At 43.0% G+C, this 20555-nt stretch overlaps 1 protein-coding gene across 4 annotated transcripts in view; it reads right to left on the reverse strand.

Moving 5' to 3' along the window:
• Positions 1-14944, reverse strand: part of tns1a (tensin 1a) — a 53399-nt gene extending 38455 nt beyond the window's left edge. For 2 of the 4 annotated variants that reach the window (XM_041965857.1, XM_041965856.1), the window contains exon 1: positions 316-655. In XM_041965857.1, coding sequence (XP_041821791.1) covers positions 316-399 — 84 coding nt within the window. In that variant the 5' untranslated portion in view covers positions 400-655. Of the gene's footprint in view, positions 1-315; positions 656-4348; positions 4391-6502; positions 6542-14858 lie in introns of those variants that run through there. The other 2 variants (XM_041965858.1, XM_041965859.1) reach the window with 2 other exon arrangements.
• Between the last annotated feature and the right edge of the window lie 5611 nt (positions 14945-20555).

The raw sequence follows: 20555 nt of genomic DNA on the forward strand, positions 1-20555 counted from the left end.
AGAAATAGACGAGTGCTTTGTTCGGTTTGGTTGTTTTATGGGGTTTGTAGACAATAAAAAAAAATAAAAAAATTCAGGATTAATGCTGAAAACAGCCTTTAAAGAAATACAGTTAAGCTCAAAAGACAGGACTATAGGATATATAAAAAAGAGGAAGGTCATGTGATATGACTGAAAGTTCCAGAACAGCTACCAATAAGGGTTGTGAAAATGACTTTGTCAACTAAAAATCACACATTTCAAGCAGCAGATACAAAGAAGTGAAACCAAAAACATTTTGCAGCATTTTAGACTTCCTGTGTGGGAGTGGCCTACCTTGCTGAACAGGTGCCCAGTGCTCCACCTCAAGGATGAATGCAGGCGGGCAAAGCGCCTTCGAATGGAGCTGCCCAGTGGCATGGCTACTTACTTTTAACAGTTTTACTATTCAGATTATAACATAAAATCTATAGCTGCCACACAAAGAATTTCCAGGCAATGTCCATTGTTTTTTTTTTCATCATCCAGGTGATAACAAGCTTAATCTTCAAGTGCTACAAACAAAGAAGCTCCAGTTCCTCATGACTCTGCGCTGTTTGTGCCAAACTTCATCAGCGATTATGTAATATACGATGATGCTTTCTCCCTTCTCTTCTTTCCCTCTCGACTGCCTTCTCCCTACTTTCTCCTGCTTTCTCTTGTCGTCTCCCTCATGCCCACTTTGTGTTCTCTGGAACTACTCCTCCCACGGTGTCATTATGGCTCATTATTACTGACTCTCCCTCCTTGCTTCTCTCTTCTCGACTCCCTTTTTCTTCCCAAGCTACATGTTTGTGTACTGTATGGTTCCTGTGAGGATATGGAGTCTGTCTGTGCATGTCTGCTGCACATGTGTTTGACCTTAATTACACTTAAGCATCTAGTGGCTGGAGCGATAGGTTACCAAAGCATAAACTACAGGAATGAAAACAGTATCTGTTAAAATTTCCCTTTTGGTTTCAGTTGTAAAATGGTTAGTGATTATAAATGTTGAGAAATTGGGTGAATTTTTTTTCCCCCACTCTATGCTTCATGCACAGTCATACAAACTTTGGTCAGTCCTTTTGATCGACAGTGTCTGGAGCTTACATGTCTGTCTACTCGCGCTCTGTGCTCCAGAACTGATCTCAATAATCCCCACGAAACAGGCCCCAGACTGACTCAATTATGGTCACAATGGGGCATTTTGACTCAAAACCACCATGGACGTATCCTATATGGACTAACCAAATAAACATTCCATCAGCACTTCCTGCCTCCTGTCCATACACCATGCACAAACACACACACAGACACAAAGAGATATACACACATATACTGAAAACCCAATATGATGATGTTTCTTGGATTCTGGGATGAAATATCACAAAATCGAATGATTTCCTTTGAAATCCAGCCAGAATGTATGGATTTTGACGAAGCAAAATAAAAGATTTCCATCAAACTTGCGATGAAAGCAACCTGCAGCGATGGGATAACACAAAGAATGCTTTGATAAGAAGTAACAACCACAGCAAAGACTTTTTTGCTTCAACAAAACATGTGAAATCAGGATCATTACCTCAGCTGAGGATGCAGCTAATACTCAAAGGGGCTGTCGTATTTACTCCCAAAAACCGATATGTCATTGTCAAATTGTTTGTGACAATTTTCTATAATTACTGTAAAAAATAAACAAGACCATGGTCAACACAATTAGTAGCCTCTGTGTTGGTATTTTTAACTCTGGCATTACTCATAATTATGCCCACAATGCCCATAAAGCCTGTAGCCCACTGTTGCAAAAGAGGATGTTGCTCTGTCAACCCTAAATCAAATGTTTTGTTGTTTGTGCATTTCACCAAAGAGGGTGAACACAATCTTACACGTCTCGTTGCACTCGGAAAACAGCCCCTGCTTCCTGTCAACGGTGAGTAATTTCACAGATTAACCAAAAGTAAAGTGTGGTATTAATGCCAAAGAAATCCTTCACAATAATCTAGCCTTTGAGAATAAAACACTGTAGTTAGCTGCCAATGACGACCAGCTCTTGCAGTGATATTCATGAGAACTTCTCAAAGCACTTTTTATCTTTTTATAATCTATTATAAGATTATATTTCTGACCAAATATGCAAATGCATGGCTAAATGCAAAGCTTCCATTTGTTGCTAGCATGCTTAGCTGTGATGCTGCTAACAATAAACATACACAGCTAAACTAAAGAACGCTATAAGTTGAATATTGTAGGAATGTTTTAAAAATACTAGCAAAGCATAGCATATGGATGGACAGCAGATACGCTAGTTAGCAACTTTTGAAAGCTGCAGCGAATGTGTGATACTCAAAACAGGTTTTTGGCACAGTGCCCCTTTAAAATACACATAACATTATATTAAATTGAATATATCATTCAGTCCCTGCGCTTCAGACGCTCTGCTCTCGTTCTGTGAAAACGCACAGACTGTGAATTAATCTCCATCCAGACTGGTGTACACAGACCGATCTGTGTTTATAATCTCACACTGAATCACAGCCGAACTTCTGCTGCCGATCTAAACATTCAGACGAGGCCTGACGCAAGCGCTGACTCATGATCGTGACTCACAGAAGAGAGAAGGGGAAAAAAAAAGCAGGGATGACAGCAGCAAGACATCAGTGGTGCTTTTATCTTCTGGATAAATGTTGCTTCTGGTTTCATGAAAAGGAAAATACAGACACTGGAGCCCATTATAATCTAAAAACACTTTTAACAAGCTAACAAATTTTTGCTTTTGTGACTGCTAACTTGAATAAACTGTTGTCTTTTTGCATTAGTAGTGGTTCTCTCTTCTCTTATTTTTCTGGAATCTTGCCTTCCTGGAAACCCACTGCCCGTGCCCACGCCCTTCATGGTTTAGCAATGTCATGCTAAACATCCATGCCTCGTCTCGGGCCAGGCCTTGGCAGCGATTTCTGGCACCGACGAGACACAATTTGCACTGAACTGGCGGCAACAGATGTCACGGCAGCTTTTCATTTTGTAAGGTATGTACCCAATATTTCTTTACACTGGCACAGGAGAGAGAGAGAGGATCAAGTCATTCATCTCAGCCCACCTGGTTGTATTGAGTCAGCGGTGGGCCACTGGAATAATCATGGACTTTTTAACTGTTTAATTGCAATCAATTGATGCATTTCATTCAGTTTGCATTCAAATAATGTATAAAAGAATGGAGAAACAAAGGAAAAAGTCTTTAAATTGTACATTAATGAGTTTTTTCAAACTTAAAAACGTCCTTTTTGTTATTTGATTCACTGCGTCATATTCCATCATTAAATTCTCCGTATGTCTCAAGTTTTGCCATTTGCAGATTCCACTTCAGGCAATCCGTGCGCTACGGAAGTCAAACCCACAGAGCAGCAACAGGAGCTATGATTGGCTGGTTGTTGTGCAGTGCATGGTGCTGCCACCTTCTGCAGTGCGCAGGAACAGGTGGTGGGATTTGCATGTTGGGTTAGAGCTCAACAGCCACAACCAAAAGTATAGAAATGTTCCAGAGCCAAACTCTAGATGTTGCTGGTTCATAATTTTCCATCTACTGATATAAGGAAATAATGGGGTCTAATAAGAGGTCATCTAATAAGAGGTCATCCTCAGTAGTGTGAGCTGTAAAACACTGTAGAAACCAGAGACTATACGATTAATGGTGCTGAGCACTATCTCTGATCTGAACATATTTATTTTTCTGTAAATATTTTAGTTTCTGTTCTTTTTCCAGCAATGCAACAAACACGGCATCTTTCTTGATGGCAGCTGAGTCACTAAACTGTCGTTGTGGATCAGCTGCAACAAAACATTTCTTCTCAGCGGTGGATAACTACACAGACGTCAGTTAACCCTTTTACTACATGCTCAATAGTGTCGGGACACCAGAACAGGGTGGCTGCAGGGATTTGCTCCCATTCAGCCTCAAGAGCATTTCTGAGGTCAGCCACTGATGTTGGGTGATAAGGCTTGGCTCACAGTTCATCCCAAAGGTGTTATGGGGGGGTTGAGGTCAGGGCTCTGTGCAGGCCAGACAATCTTCTCCACACCAAACTGGGAAAAAACATTTCTGTATGGACCTGGCTTTGTGCACAGGGAAATTGTCTGATTGAAATGGTATTAATACTAGCTTGAACCATGAAAAACCAGACCAAAAGTACACAAATGTATGTGTAAAATGGTGTCCACATATATTTGGCCATATCGTGCACGTATGGATTGTTATTCCAGCGCTTTGCTGCATAACAATAACAGCATTTATGAATGAACAGCTTTTAAAGCATGTCTCCTTGGCATCAGCGAACATAGAAGAGGTGTCACTTACCGGCGTATCTACATGCTTTAATGGCAGCTGAGGAGTGGGAGGCTGGAGAGAAAAGCGAGACAGAGTCCGTGGGTTAGTCTTTGTTTCCTTCACAGGGATGAAGAAACAACACGGCGAGCGAAAGGATGAGTGCGAAAGAGCGAGAGAGGGTGCAGAGACTACATCTTTTATAGACCTCTCTCTCTCCCTGTCTGGCTGTCAGTGATGCACCAGACACACAGTCATTCTATTAACCTTGAAGAAAATACTCTGTCTCTTTGATCTATACACACTTTGCCTGACATACACATACACTCATTATGACTATCACCCTCCTGATGAAGGGAGTCCGTCTCCTGGGCTGGCTCCATTTAACTGGACCATCAGGACCATTATGGTTCTCAGAAAGTCTTTCAAACTTCGGTGAAAAATATAAAAGCAAATAGAAAAGTAAAAGCAAATATTATGAAGTGGCTTTTCACAAAAGCAAGACAAGACACCACCATCTTCAGTAATATTTGGGAAAAAAAATCCACCTTAAATATTTGTCTTAAGGACTAACTTAACTCAACGGACAGAAAACTCTTTACCATCAATGAAACTACACTAAATTTCATTGAGCGACGGGCCAAATTATTATATGAGAGTGAGAAAATAAAATGGTAGGGGGAAAGAGGGATGAGAAACAGACAGTATGTGAGGTGGGGAGAGAAAGTTTGTGACAGAGACAGAGAGAAAGTGTGTTTGCTTGTTCATACGCAGACACACACACACACACACACACACAGAGCTTGACAGTGAGCCGTGTGTTAAGGAAAATGTCTGAACTGATTTAAGTGCAGCGTCTTAGGCTGATGCGAGGTCTATAAACAAAACCGGGGACTGTTTAACAAGCTGCTGCAGTCATTTAAAAAGGCCAGTGTCCAAAGTAAATACGTGAAAAGTAGTTACTGTAGCTCGGAGTGTTCCTAATTTGGTTTTATCATCGCTGGTTAATCTTGAAAATACAAAACAGGACCGACTGTGCCACTTTTCATTTGACTTGAGAGAATATTGACTAGAAATCAGGAGAATGATCAAATTGCTGTTCCTGCTGGTTTTCCAATCGTGCCCTGCTGTTTGCTGATCATGCATTCTTTACGGAAGTGAATGAAAACTCCCATTTCAAGCTCAATAAAGTGAAACTGACTGGTGCTGCGGTGCATAAATCACATTTTGTCTTGTTGAGGAGCAACCCCTAGAGGAAAGGAAAACAATCACTTTGACTGGAGCCCAACATCTGTGCTCCTCTGCTCAGAGTAGCATTGAAATAACATCCTGAAAGTCTCACGCCAAATTAGCGATTTGAGACCCTGTCTTAGGATCCCAAATCACAGCTCACACAAATTTAGATTATGTTTTAAATTGTCGACATGGGGGGCCCTATCCCGTGCCAGGAGGTGTGTAAGCTGCATACCACAGTACTGAGCTGCAGTGTGACCAGTTCAAATCCAGCTGGGGACCATTTCCAGTCCATGTTACTCTCTAAAAGTCAAAAAACTGAAAACTGCCCGCACTGCAATGCACAACAGAGGTGAAACTAATAAAAAAATGAAAAAATCCTTTTCTGTGACATATTAAATTGACTAAATTTTTTCAACCATTGTTTGGTGCTCATATGATTTCCTGTTGCAAAGCATCGTTTTTATTCAGTGCACTGTCAACATAATGTTGCGCAATTGCTGGAAGATAAGTGCCTTGCACAATGTCGCCTCGTTGGTGTGAGAAGAGGACACAGTCTATTTATCACCTTCAGAAACTGCTGCCTCATGACTCATCGTCATCACTGCCATCATCATCATTATCATCACTGTCGCTGCCGGCATCATCATCGTCAAATCTCTACAGCTGAGAGCAGCACGCACAGTGTGTCTTGCTTGAGCTGCAGGCAGCGATTTGCTTTGAGGAACGGGAGGAAGCCCTCATGGTTTCACCATCTGACCTTTGACCCCCAGCATCAATCTCCCTGTGTGTGGTTCGGCCACAATTCCAGGAAGGATCGTTGCGTTACGAAGGGGATTTCAGAGGTCAACAAGATCCTTAAAAGTTTCCGCGATGGTCTCATTTGTGCATACATTCTCACACGTCCTGCACACACACAGACACACACACACACACAGACATGTTAACACTCACCAGCTCATAGTTGGTAGTTGTTTGGCATGACGTGGTGACCTGTGAGAGGAGAGAGAGAGACACCATGAGTGAAGAAAAGCATTAAAATCTGCTGAATAAAGCTTTAACATCTGAGCTTTGAGTAGAACACATTAAAAAAGAGGAGAGAAGAAGAATTTAACAAAACAACCGAGGAACTTAAAGTAAAAGCATTTTCTCATCTCCAAAGTACTTCACGACCAAAAACACTTTTGTAAGACTTGCTTTTATTTTTTGCAGAAACATCTCTGTATGTTTCCTCCTGAATGCCTGAGTATTCCCCAAATCGCCCTCAACAGTGCAGAAATAGCCACTGCTTCCAAAAAAAAGAAAAAAAAGAAGGTCCTTTTCACTGTTTTCCTGTGTGGGAAACATGTCAGGGCCATTCCAGGCAAAATCGCTTTGGCAATGAGTTCACATTGAGAGACACACTGCGTTGCAATATGACGCTATAATTCCTTTTGCATGATGTTTTTGCTCATCAGTCTGTCTGAGAGAATCCAAGCAAACACAAAGTGCCTCATAAAAAATGTCTGAAGCAATTTCACCTGCACTGAACAACAACTCTAACGTCATGCACGAAAACCAATTCAGACGTGGGCACAAGGACCCCGGTCTTGTCCTCACCTGCTCTGTGACTCCACATGCACCTTGAACACATGCTGGACCAAACAGCACACATGCTAGGATCAGACTCCATAATATTTATGCCTTTTCAGATGGTGACGGAGTCAGATTGGGTGATAATAAAATCTCTAATTCTTGCTGTGACTTGGCTGAGAGATGTGGCAGATTACACAAAGCTTGTCTGCCTGGCAGATCACCTATAGGAGACTGGGAGATTGATGGTGGTTTTGGTAAGGAGACATTGAGTTGATTTGTTTTAAGGCTGCACTAAAGGATTATTGTTATCCGGCAATCTGCAGGTTATTTCCACGATTAACCGATTCACTGTTTTGTCTATAAAATGTCAGACAATGAGGAAAAATGGCACATTTCATCAGACCAGACATCATCAAAGTGTTTTATTTTGGCTGACGAACAATCAAAAACCCAAAGATATTCAGTTTACTGTCATGTAAGAGAATGAAAAGCAGTAAATCCTGCCATTTGAGAAGCTGGAACCATTAAATGTTTTGTATTTTTGCTTGAAAAATGACAAAAACGACTGATGGACAATCAAAATAGTTGCAGATGAATTTTGTTTTCCATTGACGAACAGCTGCATCGACTAATTGTTTAAGCTCTAATATACCTACACAGCTCACGCAGGTTGTCCCAACAAATGCGGTTGTGTGGCGCACCAGTACTATAAATGCAGAGCGGAGGCCCAGTACCTGTGGCCAGACCTCCCAGCAACAGGATCACTTGTCCCCTAATTATACTATCACCTCAAAATTAGAGTAGTATTGATTTCCTGATGTTGCAATGCTACATGTAGCATCTTTAAATAGCAGTTAGGGTGTCACAGGCTAATTTGGTTCTCAAAACAGTTTGCTCATAGTATCCATGACAGGCAAGTGTGGCTCCGAATAGTCTGTATTACCCTCTGCAGCACAAATCACTCATTACGATGCATAAACAGGCCCTCTCTGGCAAGCTGAGTGCCTACCATCTGATTGTATTTCCTTTACTCTGTGCAGACAAACATGCATGTGTGAGTTCATGGATGCATACGTGAGCATGACAAGTAACGTGTTAGTGAGTGAGTTGACGGATGTTTACGAGCGGCGAGATGAGAGGGCGCTATCAGCAGACAACAGATGCGGGCAGGAAGGAAGCCGCTGTAATTAGTTTGCGCCGGGAAAACAAAAGACTCATTGACTTTGTAATGCCATCATCAAGCGTATCAGAATACTGGAGTTAGATAACATCGCAGCGGAGCAGGTCCCACCCAGTGCATGCTGATATGCAATGTGATGGCATCAGTCAGCCATTCAGTGCTGATATGGTTATGTGCTCCACCAAAAACATCATAAAGCTGATCAATTACTGATTTCTATGTTGCATTTTTTACACCTGAATATGCTGCCATGTCCTGAACTGTGTGCACGTGCACACTGTTTTGCATCTTAAATCCAGCCAAGAGTTGACATTAGGTGCCACTTTTAATACCATGAATTGTGACTTTATGAGCCAAAGTTTACAAGCATTCGGTGAAAAATCTCCCTGGAGGCAGTGTGCACAAATATTTCAGAGAAAATTTATATGGCTCAAACCACCAGTGGCCAAGATGAGGGGTTAATATCCAGTTTTCAATAAAAGGCCAATGTCACTCTGTACTTGTCTGTACTCAGTCCTTGTGTATGCATACACGGGTGTGCAAGAGTCACCATTCCTTTTGAAAACCCCACAACTTGGAGGTCATCGGTTGGAATCTCCTGGTTAGCAAAGTGAGATACACTGCAGGTACTACAGGAAAGCACCTGCAGTGTATCTTTAATACATACCAATGTACCCTCGCTTTTCATCATAATGACATAAATACATTTTCTTACTTTCCAAATTTGTTCTTTTAAATCAATAATAGCATAAACAGTTAGTGTTTGTTATTGTCTTTCTCAACTGCTATACTATAGAAGTTCCCTTTAGCAAGGCAGCTAACTCCCAGTTGGTCAACATGAACTTTTTAGAGACCAAAAGATGATGAAGTTACTAATAACAGGAGCCAGAAGCGAGTTGGCTCATGCTTGCTCTTTACTGCTCCTACACCACCTGAGGCTGTGGCTGACATTAATATATCAGTGTTGGCGGTCCCTGTGGCCCCGGGGCCTCGTAGCAAGAGCATCTGCCTTTATTTACAGCTGACAGGAGGTGCTGTTCTGTAGCTTACGCCTGCAATTGTCCTGATGATGACTCCCACCAGTATTGATCTAAAGGTCAGAGGGGTATAGTGATGACTTTGAGTTTACAGCCAGAGAAACCAGACAATTGTTCAAACCCCAGCAATTTGAATCCTGAATTATTTCTTCAGGGAGCATATTTGTGCATGTAAAAATGGTGTTCATGGAATCAGATATGAACATTGCTTGAAAATGAGTTAGAAAATCAGTCATGAGGGTAGACAGCCAGGGCAGCAGACAGAGAGAAAATACAGACACCGACTTCATAATCAAACAATCTAACATTCCTTTAAATGCTGTGGCTCAGGACAACTAAAAATCCTCACCACATCACCGTGCAACTAAGCGAGAGAACAACAGCTAGCCTGACTTCATCCATATATGGTGGGTGCAGCTGGAAGCCAGACTAAGACAGGCTTCACGTGGTTTTTACCAGCTCAGACGGATAAAAGCGTAGGAATCTCAGAGAGGCCCCGCCACAAGCTTCAGCACCGGGCCAGACTAACATCTGAACTGTCTGCGATTGTTTGTGCAACTGCATCTGTGCCATCTCAAAACCTGTAAAATGATCCACTTCGTTATCTGTCTTCATCTGTGCATCTTTTCTGCAGCATATGTACCATAGCCGTGAAATTCCTTGCAACTGATGACCTGAGATGATGAATCATGATATCTTCTATTCGTTTGAATTAGCACCAAAGTGCACAGAAATGCAGATTTCTTTTCTTAATTTTCATCACCTGCAGCCTTTGAACTGATTCAATCTGATAAAGCCCATTGTTATGCTCATAACTAATAAGAGCTTGATTTTGTCCTGCTTCCACTTAAAATAAAGTGAATGTTCAGCTTTTGTTTGACCTCTGAACGAGTCTCCCCAATCACTTCCAAGCAAAGTGACCAGCAGACCACAAGGAACTCTCCAACAGTGAGAGGAAGAAGTGGGTTTAGGCTTTTAAAGCAGGGGGTTTATAATCTCATCGAGTCACAAGGGGCGTCTGGGAAGCCACTGAACTAGAACAAGGAGTCAAACGAGCCACCGGGGGGGCCCCTCTGCAGTTGCGACCCAGCCGAGAGGCCTCATTCGGGGGCAAACAGAGGCGGGATGTTGCTGAATTATCCGCAGCAAAGGTCAAATGTCTCAGGTGAGTCTCGACAGCTTCGCTGGGCTTCCCTCCTGTTTCTTGATCTCCCCCCTTCATAATGAGATCAGCGAGAGCTTTAATGATTTCAGCAAAAGTGCTGCTCAAGTGCTCAAGTGGGTTTATATGGAAATGGAGAGTGCAGAATATCAAAGCATGACTCTCGAGCCCGGTCCACTGGGTTGAATCATTGTATAATAAGTAAGTGTTCTTCAGTTCAAGCAGGATGGCGATGAACTGTTTTCTCTTCGCTCTCACACACTTCAAACAGGCTGGAACAAGCATCCTCTGATAACCAAGGGAGAATCAGACTGGCTTGCTCAGCAGCCTTTGCATTCTTTATTTGCATTTTATCAAACAATAAGAGCGGCTTCATAAAAAAGCTATGAAATGTCAAGTTTTTGCAGATGAGATAAATATATTTTTCGATATTGTATGTGGGATACCCATTTAGCTTTTCTAAAGTTTAAAAATTTGTAAGAAGAAGACTTCTTTGTTCATCTTTGAGTGTCTCAACTTCAGCATTTCCACAGATCTGTGCCCTTCTACCCCTCTAACTTAGCACCAGTCACTCTGATCTTAGTTCCTAACTCATCCTAACTGATGAGAGAAAGCATACGTTTGCCACTGTGCATAAATCATCCCATTGGCTCCGATAAATAAGCCTGCCATTGGTCCAACCACACTCAAAATTCCTCAAGCACTCCTCCTGCCCACACAAGAGCCACTGCCGCGGTGATGGCAGTTTGCCTGAGAAAGTAAATTCTTCACTTTCCAAACAGGGGCCAAATAAGGACTGAAGCTCAAACAGCCTCTTTGGAGGGATTTATACATCGGCTGGGTTTCTGTTTTACTTGGAGGGCTAATAAATCTGCAGAGCGCTGCGATGGTGGAGAGCGTGTTCCTTTCCAGCTTTGACATTTTGACATAATGTCAAGTGTGTAACACGCCATGTTCGACTGGGTGGCAGTGTGTCGCTGGCAAGAGTGCGCTGGCAGTGTCGAGTGATGTCGTCAATGGTTGAATAATATCTGATGCAGAATATAAAAAGAGAGTGAAATCAAGTTGTAGTAAAATAATGGTAAAAAAAAAATGACTCAGGCAGAATGTTGCCAAAAAAAAGAAAAGTGCATGGGAAAGTGTTGCCACCAAAATGCTATCTATCATTTAGAAGAAAGTCAATTCTTCAAGCTCATGATTCAATATCCTTTAAAACAGAGAATCCACTCTGAAAACATGTCAAGGGTCAAAGCTATTTTGTGGATATCTAAATTTGGAACCAAACACTGTGAAACATGCCTTTCTGGGCTGGTTCGTGAAGGTCCAGCTGCTCTTTCAGTGGCTTTTGCACCCAGACAGGATGGAAAAGGACTGGTGTATACAAGTAAAGTCTAAATAATTGTTTTTGTAAAGTAGAACACACTGTCTGCCAGCTGTTTCCACTGGTGTCCATCAACACCCGGTAGTGCAACATAAACAAGGCCTCCCCGCAGCATGAAAACCATCCTGTGATGGTCGAACAAATGACGGGATCATGACTAGACGAAAATAAAACCCTTTGAAGCCCTTTGGAAGCGTCGTCTGTGACGTGAAATCCACCAAGCGATGCGTTCCCAGTGTGCGCATGAACAATCCACTGTCTAAATCTTGTGGATAACACAAGAGGGGGATATCTTTTTTTCACTTGAGGACAAAATCGCTACCACATGGTTAACACACCATAAATAAGCATAAAAATTGTCCGACAGGCACAAGCGTTCGCTTCTACCCTAAATGGTTCCGACACAATTCACCACAACTTACAGGCGGTTATTTACAATGAGATTCATCATCGTGGATTGCCTTCTTATTTCAACTATTTTGATTGCCAGTAAGCTCAGATTTGTGTCCAACAAAGGCACTGACATTATTTCACCTCAAAACCGACATGCCGATGTTGGGTTTGAGGCCCGAAGGAACTTCATCAAGTGGAAGCACAACAGGCCAAAGACCATGGATCATTGAGGAAGCAGCTATTTGATCATGGTCAAGCCACAGTGGATGGTGAACGGGCTCTGGCTTGGCTGCTTCGCCCCTCATACGGTTACAACCAAATCACTGCGAGCTACAGACGACAAAATACCCCATTAAACAAGGAAATGATGAATATCAGATGTGCAATTGTGGCTCACGTTGGACCCAGGTTGCAAACCTCCAAATCTGAAAGCCCGCCTTGGAGTTTTATGCAAGAGGGGCATGACCGAATATCATAAATGTTAGGTCATTGAATCTGGGTTTCAATAGTGGACAAGGTCTCACATTTGGAGCAGGTTTAAAACCAAAACTCACCTGATTTGCAAGGTCTTGGATTTTCATTTGTGGGAAAGTTTGCAATAAAAATGTGAGCAAGTCTGTAACAAAGGCCTGGGATTCTGTGGAAGTTGAAAACAAGCATGTTTTCATCACTAACGGATGGAGCTGATATAGGATATGCTGATGGGTCTGTGCCCGACACGATCACCTATCAGTTCCTGTTTAATCAGCGCTGGCTACTGGAAACAGGATGATTTCTCTCATTTGACCACTAATAGCACAGTGGAGCAAGAATAAAGAAACAATGACGAGCCAAAATCAGCAGTATACAAAGAGAAAAGATGCAACAAGATAAAAGCTTACTCAAACACCAGCTGCTCGAAAGGATTCCCAAACGCTCTTTTGCAGCAATGACTTCTGTAAAAACCTCAAGTGCAAGTCTGAAAGCAGATTGCTTGTGTTGCTTTGTATTGAAATTTCCTTTTAATCTAAACTTGCTTTTTACTTTTCCTCACCAGCCTGTCACTTATTGACAGAAATAAGTAAGTGGGCAGGCTGAGCCTCTACTAATTCAGCCTGGGCCTCTTGTGTGGTTGCATGTTAAATGCCATGCTCCCCGGTCACTACTGCTTTTATAACACTTCCCGGCGCATACTTTGGAGCTGACGCAGCTGGAGGATCTTGTCGTTTTCACAGTTTACCAGCCACACTTTCTGTTTGTGTGCTCTTCTCCTGCAGCCGACGGTAGAATATTTCAAAATCCAATCTGAAAAAAAAATGTGATGCGAGACATCGGAAAGCAAACTGCGTATCTGCACGAACATTTGAGAGGAATTGCTATCCGGCAGTCAAAGTTTAAAGTTATCTACTTTGAACCTTTCAAGATGATTTTCTGCGATTTATTGTATTTTCTCTCCGAATATCTCTTTAGGTTGCCAAGGTTTCACTCCTCTGATGTGTCAAAAGATGAACTGCCCTGAGGGAAACTAGGCATGTTATTAAGGCATGAGAGAGACAGAGGAAAGAGACGAATAGTTCAAGAGGGATAGATCTGCAGCCGTTCCATAAGCATCACTCTTTGAGAACATCTTCATGTTATGAGACACGAGGGAGACATGAGTTAGGGCTCTTCTGGCAGTTTAAGAGCATTTCTGGACAAGGTGAGGAAAGTGGTAGCGCATTTACCCTTGAGACTCATGATGATTCGAAAAGTGCGATGCCCGGGCAAGAGCATCAGGTTCAGGGTTGTGCAATGTCTTCAAATGAAATTCAAAAGATGCTCAGGAAAAATGCATTCGGTAAAAGTGCGAGTAAAACCGCATTCCTTTCTGCTGCTTTGACTCTTTGGCGAGAGACAGGACACACAAGCCTCGCGACCTCTTGACCGTACATGTTTAACGGCCATCCTTGTGTTAGCTCAAGGTCAAAGGTGAGTGATTGCCATCATCAGTCTGCATCCTCTCTCAAAGGTGTCAGAGAGAAAAAGTGTGAGAAAAAGCGAAGGGAATCAAAGACAGCGCAAAGGGAAATAAGACAAAATCCGAGAAAAACGTAATAACAAAGACATTTGGACGTGACCAGCTGCTCTGCTGTAGTTCTTCTAATGCCAAAGCAGATGCAGGTTACGCTGAGAGAGAAAACACGTGGTTCCCTGCTGTGTTGACCAGTTGCTCCCAGTCTCTCCCCGACTCTGCTGCCACAAATCACGACTCGTTGGGCCATGAAAGGCTCCCGAGCCTCAAACAGCAACTCCGGTGAACTCTGTCCTGTTCCCACGGGAGCAACTTTCCCATGAGTGTGTGACAGATTAGCCCACATCCACAACATACAGAGGAAAGCATTCGGACATCAAGAAATCCCTTTTCTGCTGTAGCTACAGAACTCTATGGTTCTATGCTGTTAAAAAACACTTAAATTCAGCTTGTGTGCCTGTTTCTGAAGACCCATTTCAAGCCATGAAAGCATGCAAAGCACGACAAATTCAGGGAACTTACTCAACATGCCAGCCACCCGATCTACAAAAGGAATATGCCGCAAAAGACCCTACTCTTCCGGATGTCTTACCTGCACACGGCTGCCACTTTTTCTCACGCTCTCTCTTCTCTCCCCCTCTGCCTTGCCTCTACCTCTGCATTCTCCCTGCCTCCAGACCCCCCTCCAGGAGAAAAAGAGGGCAAGGGAGGGAGTACCAAATACAGACACTTTCCTCCTCCTCCTCCACCCCTCTCTCGCTCAAAACAACAGCAGTAATCCCAAACGCGTGCCAGAGAGCTACTGAACTCGATTCTGTGTGTGTGTGTGTGTGTGCGCATGTGCATGTCTGTGCAGCCTCTGGACTGGACCAGGATACTCTCTTTATGCTGCTGGCTTTGGTTCCCCCTGTCAACTGCCAAGAAATTTTGAAACACGCTATATAAGGCCAAGAAAGTGGCTTGGGGCTCCTTATGATTCCGGTACCCAAAACGAGTGAGCAAAAGCCGTCCGGGGGCAGACAGTAACTGTATCCCTCTGTATCCCTCCCTCTGCTAACCCGCTCTGTCTATTTCCCTCTCTCTCTTTCTCCTCCCTCCTTCCCCTCACAGCCCTCTCTGTAGCTGCTGACACACGCTTGACAGAGGGAGTGAGAGGGAGAAAGAATAACGTTGCTGTTCTTGTTTTTGCACTGCGAAAAAAAAAAATTCAAATTCATATAAAACGGCTGCGAAAGAGGGTTTTGTTCTGTTGACATTGGCTTTAGTTCCTCATTGTTTGACTGCACTGCTGCATGTGCAAACAACAAAATTTGCACATTTTTCCCTCTCAAATAAAATATTGAGCTTCACAGACATTGCCTTGTTATTACAACAAATAAGTATGTATTTGATCCATGCGAGAACAAGTGCATAATAATTTTCTTTTTCATTTACAGATGAGGAAATGTACAGCTTGTCATCATACAATCTGATGTTATTAAGTTTGGGGTCAATTAGACCCCACAGAGGCATGCATGAAAGCAAGTTGATTTTCTGAGCTGCTAAAAAGGGCCGTGGATCTCGTATGTACTGTGCATTTTAATTTGACATGTATGCACCTGTAGTATCTCCGATCATGATTTGTATATTTATTTTAGCAGGTATATGGAGAATCTAACACAAAATGTTCCTTTTTCTTGTCTTAGATTTCAGTATTTTATAGTATTCTGAGCATACTGCTCCCATGTTTGAAGAGAAAAGCTCCGTCTTGGATGCTCTCGTGGTAAATAAAACATGACAAAGTGCTCTCTGTGGTGGCACAATGTGCAAGAAATCTTAATGGAGTGCCCTCTACAGTGCCCCTGCCCCTCAGACAGCTGGAGACCACCTCTGTGAGCAGTGCAGGTCAACACTAAATCCTCTTGGGGAGCTTTTGCTAAGCATTTATTGCCAAATTCGACGTCTGAAGCAACAACACGATTAATCTTAGAGTTGGTGAAAACTTGTACAGCTGTACTCTCGCCTGTTGACAGCTGCTATCTATGAGGGCGCACACACATGTGCATTTGCTCCAGAGCAAAAATGGGCACACGGGCTACCCCAAGATCCCTCTTTTCTACAATACTTGGGAGGGAAATATTTGTCTCCTGTTGGGCTTTAAACACTCGGGGTGAACTTAGCTCTTGACCTCCAGACGAGGGCCGAGGTAAATTGGGCCATCAGTCATCTGCTAGCACCCAGTTATTAGCCCGCCCTTACCGTTTTTCTGCCAGCGCTATCTAGCGACTATATTACTGAAGGGCGTAGCTATGGAGACGTGCTGTGATGGCTCTTTGATGTGACGTGTTTGCGCCGGGGAAACAGACTTGCCTCTGTGAAGGGCTGCAGAGGAATGAGGAGGCTTGGCTCTCGTGAGTGTGTGTGTGTGTGTGTGTCTCATCATTTTCTCCCTCCCTCGCCCTCCCTCTCGCTCTGTCTTGTTCTACCTTTTTCACTTTCATGCTTGGATAGTTACTCTCTTTTCCATGCCAACATTCTTGGACGCCCCTCATCCCTGCCGCTTTGCACGTCTTACTGTGTTTTTGGTCTTGCTCCATGCACTTTCTCCCTTTGGAAGATAAAGCAGATAAAAAAAGGAGAACCTTAGAAGGCAAAAAGCCTCAACAACACCACTGAAAAGGAGTTATGGAAGGCTATGCAAGCAGATGGCAGGGTGAATTTAAAGCGCAACTGAAATCATATTTTTCCATCCTATGTTGCTGTCAAAAAAGCCTGTTAAACTTCAATCTTTAAATGTCTTGTTAAAATTGTGTTGTTAAAGAAGAGAAAGTGGCCTCTGGGGATATATGACAAATGCTCCTTTTGAGAGAGTGGGCCAGTGCAACATGTTTGATTGACAGCAGGGGCACAAGATGCGATGTAAACAGAAATGTGCTGGCAACAGCATCTTAGGGGCATCCCCCTTGCTTAGGGCTTAAGATGCCATCCATGAAGCGCAATGTCCCTAGTTTGAGTCCGGCTATGGACCTTTGTCTCTCCGTCCCACATTTCCTGTCATCTGTCCCCTACTGTGATCAAATAAAGACATCAAATGCCCCAAATAATAATAAAAAAAAAGTTATCTTACAAGCCGAAGACAGTATTTTTGCTTTACTTTGCTTTGTATCGCCTCTGAAGAATAAGGACCACACCATTCAGCATTCAGCTGACATTTACAGATAAGCTGTTTTAAGTTCTGGCTAGTTAGTTAGCAATCTAGCCTGCAGACGGATGTTTGTTTTGTAGCTCGTTCAGCAAACCAAGGTGCAGGACAACACATGATTCCACGCTCAAAGATTAGAAAAGGGAGATTATCTTGAAAGGTAATGTTGTTTTTTTCACGCTTGACCCATTTCTCTCTTTCTGCCATTCAATCAGAGCGTATGACGTCCACACAAACTCACACATGCTCAGTTACATAAATAGTTTTACAGTAGGTGGCAAGACAGGGTTGCGCCCGTGTCTCCTGAAATATTAAAGAGCTTCTATGTTGCATTTCATAGAGCATGTAATTTGCCAGAGGTCTAATTAAAGGCCTCTCCCAGTTTTCACACATCCACACGTGTTAGGATGTGGATTAAAATCTCAGGATGCCAGGATATAAAACCCGGACCTCAAAACACTTGACCTCAGAATTCTGCACTGGCGGAGGCTTAGTGGGGTCTGGAATGTGCGTGAATTGACTCAGAGGCAAACAAATCTGCTTTACTTTGCAACAGTACGAGTATGCTGTTACAGGTACTCACCCTGAGAGGTTTCTGGTATCAGTGTGAAGTCTGACAGAGCATTCTTCCTTTCTCTAAAATGCTTAGCTGTTTCTTGCACATCAGTGCCCGTGTTATGTAAGCAGCGAGTGAGCTCAGCCTGACAGAAAGGGATTTTGGGCCACTCGAGATGAAACGGGACCGTGTGAGCCTCGTCACAGCGATAACATCCCCAGATTTTCTTTTGCATGACAAAGGAACTACTGAGTCTTCTAAAAATAGACATTCAGCATGTGACTGGGTTGCCAAATCTGCTTCAAAACATTACCAGCTTTAAGACAAGCATGTACTTTCTTCGCTCAAGCATTGGGGAAACCTGTTCATTGACAGAGATGTTAACACAGTCAATTAGTCCATTTATGCAAAGTGTTATTAGTAAACGCTGCAAAATACTTAAATCATGTCATCAAGAATAAAAATTTGAGCGGCTCTAAAGAAAGTGACCTTTGATTAAGAGTCTTGGAGAACAATTTTGCACCATTTTTAGTTTGGCCCTCTCACTGGTTGACACATCATGGAATGAATTACTATGAACAATGCATAAGTAATGTAGGAGCATGCATAAGATCAGGATGATGCCGTGAGGAGAAAGTGCTCTCTACCTGACAGGCTGAAGTAAATGCATCAACAGGAATATGCTCGTCTCATGCCCTCTGTTATTGTATTCTTGGACTGCAACCGTGACTCACTTCCTTGTCATCCTGTTTCACCCCTGGTGCTGCTCCGGGATCTGTGAACATCTACAACTCCAGGAAGTGGAAAAGCCTGATAGCGAGAGCACTTTGTTCGGGTCCAGCTGACAGCAGCGATAAGTAAACAAGTGGTGAGATTTTTAAATCGACTAGCTGGACAAAATCTTTCCATTGTCCAGTGATGAAAATGTTGAGTGCTGCGGGTGGGAGCAATTCAGGTCCCTAAACCCAGAGAAGAACCCGGGTAAAGCATCAGCAATCCCCGACCTGGTGCAGCCTTTGCTCACTGACCTTTGCTGTTATTAAGTTCTTTCCTCAGACGTGGTCACTTTCTTCAGGGCTGTTCTTCTCGACATACATGCATTTTAGGCAACTGCAATGAACCCTCTATTCAGCAGAATACCTGAACTGCAATGTCAACCCTCCCCTAAACTGCATCTAGCTTGCATTACAATCACACTCCAAAGTTTTCCAAACAAATTTGTCTTGCGGCTGAGGTAGAATTGCAACAGCGACACATATGGCATGTCAGACAGGACCACATTGTCCTTTTTTGAGAGCACAAACATGTAAACAGCATTTTATAAAATGAGCACGCTCCATCATTGTTGTTTACACGAGGAATCCTCAAACTTCTTGCGCTCTAACTCGTCTTGTCCAACCCTTTCCCATCATTCCTCTCAGGCCTATACCGTTCCCTGCCAAACCTCGCCTGTGTCTTCCAACCCGCCAGCCCATCGAACAGCACAAACCGCTGCAGCGGCATTCCAGGAGGCTCCTCCAAGACATGGCAGGGATAAATCATAAGGAATAATGAGGGCTTGTTTCCACGGAGGGTGAGAGAGAACAGAGAGCTCACAGACGCTGCGCTATTCAGTCACCTCAAGAAAACATGCATACTTGCACACAAGCACACTGATGGTATGCTAATGGGTGGATCTGTTTGCATATTTTTGTTGCAATGGTGCCAAATGGAACCCTGAAACCAGGCAGTGGAGTGTGTTGATCTACATGCGACCCTGAATGAGCTACCCCATTAAACAGTCGGAAACATTCATGAAATACAGGCAAGTTGCCACAGTGATGACACATATACGCTCACATGCATATGTACTGTACGTGATGCGGAAACACTGCTGTGCTGGACAGACACTGCAGGTAAGAAGCATGAAATATAACAACTTACTTCCTTATAAGCAGCTGCGGCGTATGTTGAGAAAAATCAGGAAATAATCTACCTGCATCACCCTGGCTAATGGTCAAAAACTCTGAAGGGGATGGAAATTTCTTGTAAAATACTGGATATTTTCATGTCTTAGGTCTCTAAAAAATCCTGCATGAAACGATTGGAGGGACAAATGCTGTGCTGACTTGTCACAATTAGAAGAAGCACTATTTATATTCATTTATAGCAACAATGGATGAAATGATTCTGATGCAAAACACAAATGCATTTAAAATGGTTACCTAACTCTGCAGTTCTCCTCAGTTTTATGGAGCCTTTTTCGCACACTGTTTTGGATTTTCACAGATTTTTCTCATAACTGTGTTTTCAGCCGCAGTTGGCAGCAGCTCTCAGTGAAAAAGGTCAGAAAATAAACTGGTTGTTTTCAGTGGCGTTACTGTAAGTGTGCAGATGCATTGACTTCTTTTCACAGGCCAGAAAACAGCTTTAGGGACGTGAAGGTGGCCGGGAACTAAACTCCAAACAAATGCTAATGTTGCTCTGTGTCCGTGCTTGCTAACACATTCGCTCTAATATCTTTGTAAAGTGATGACTTGTATGTGTTTTCAGCTTTTTCCACGACTGTTGTA

This window comes from Chelmon rostratus, chromosome 24 (genome assembly GCF_017976325.1).
Source record: "Chelmon rostratus isolate fCheRos1 chromosome 24, fCheRos1.pri, whole genome shotgun sequence".
Classification (NCBI taxonomy): domain Eukaryota; kingdom Metazoa; phylum Chordata; class Actinopteri; order Chaetodontiformes; family Chaetodontidae; genus Chelmon; species Chelmon rostratus.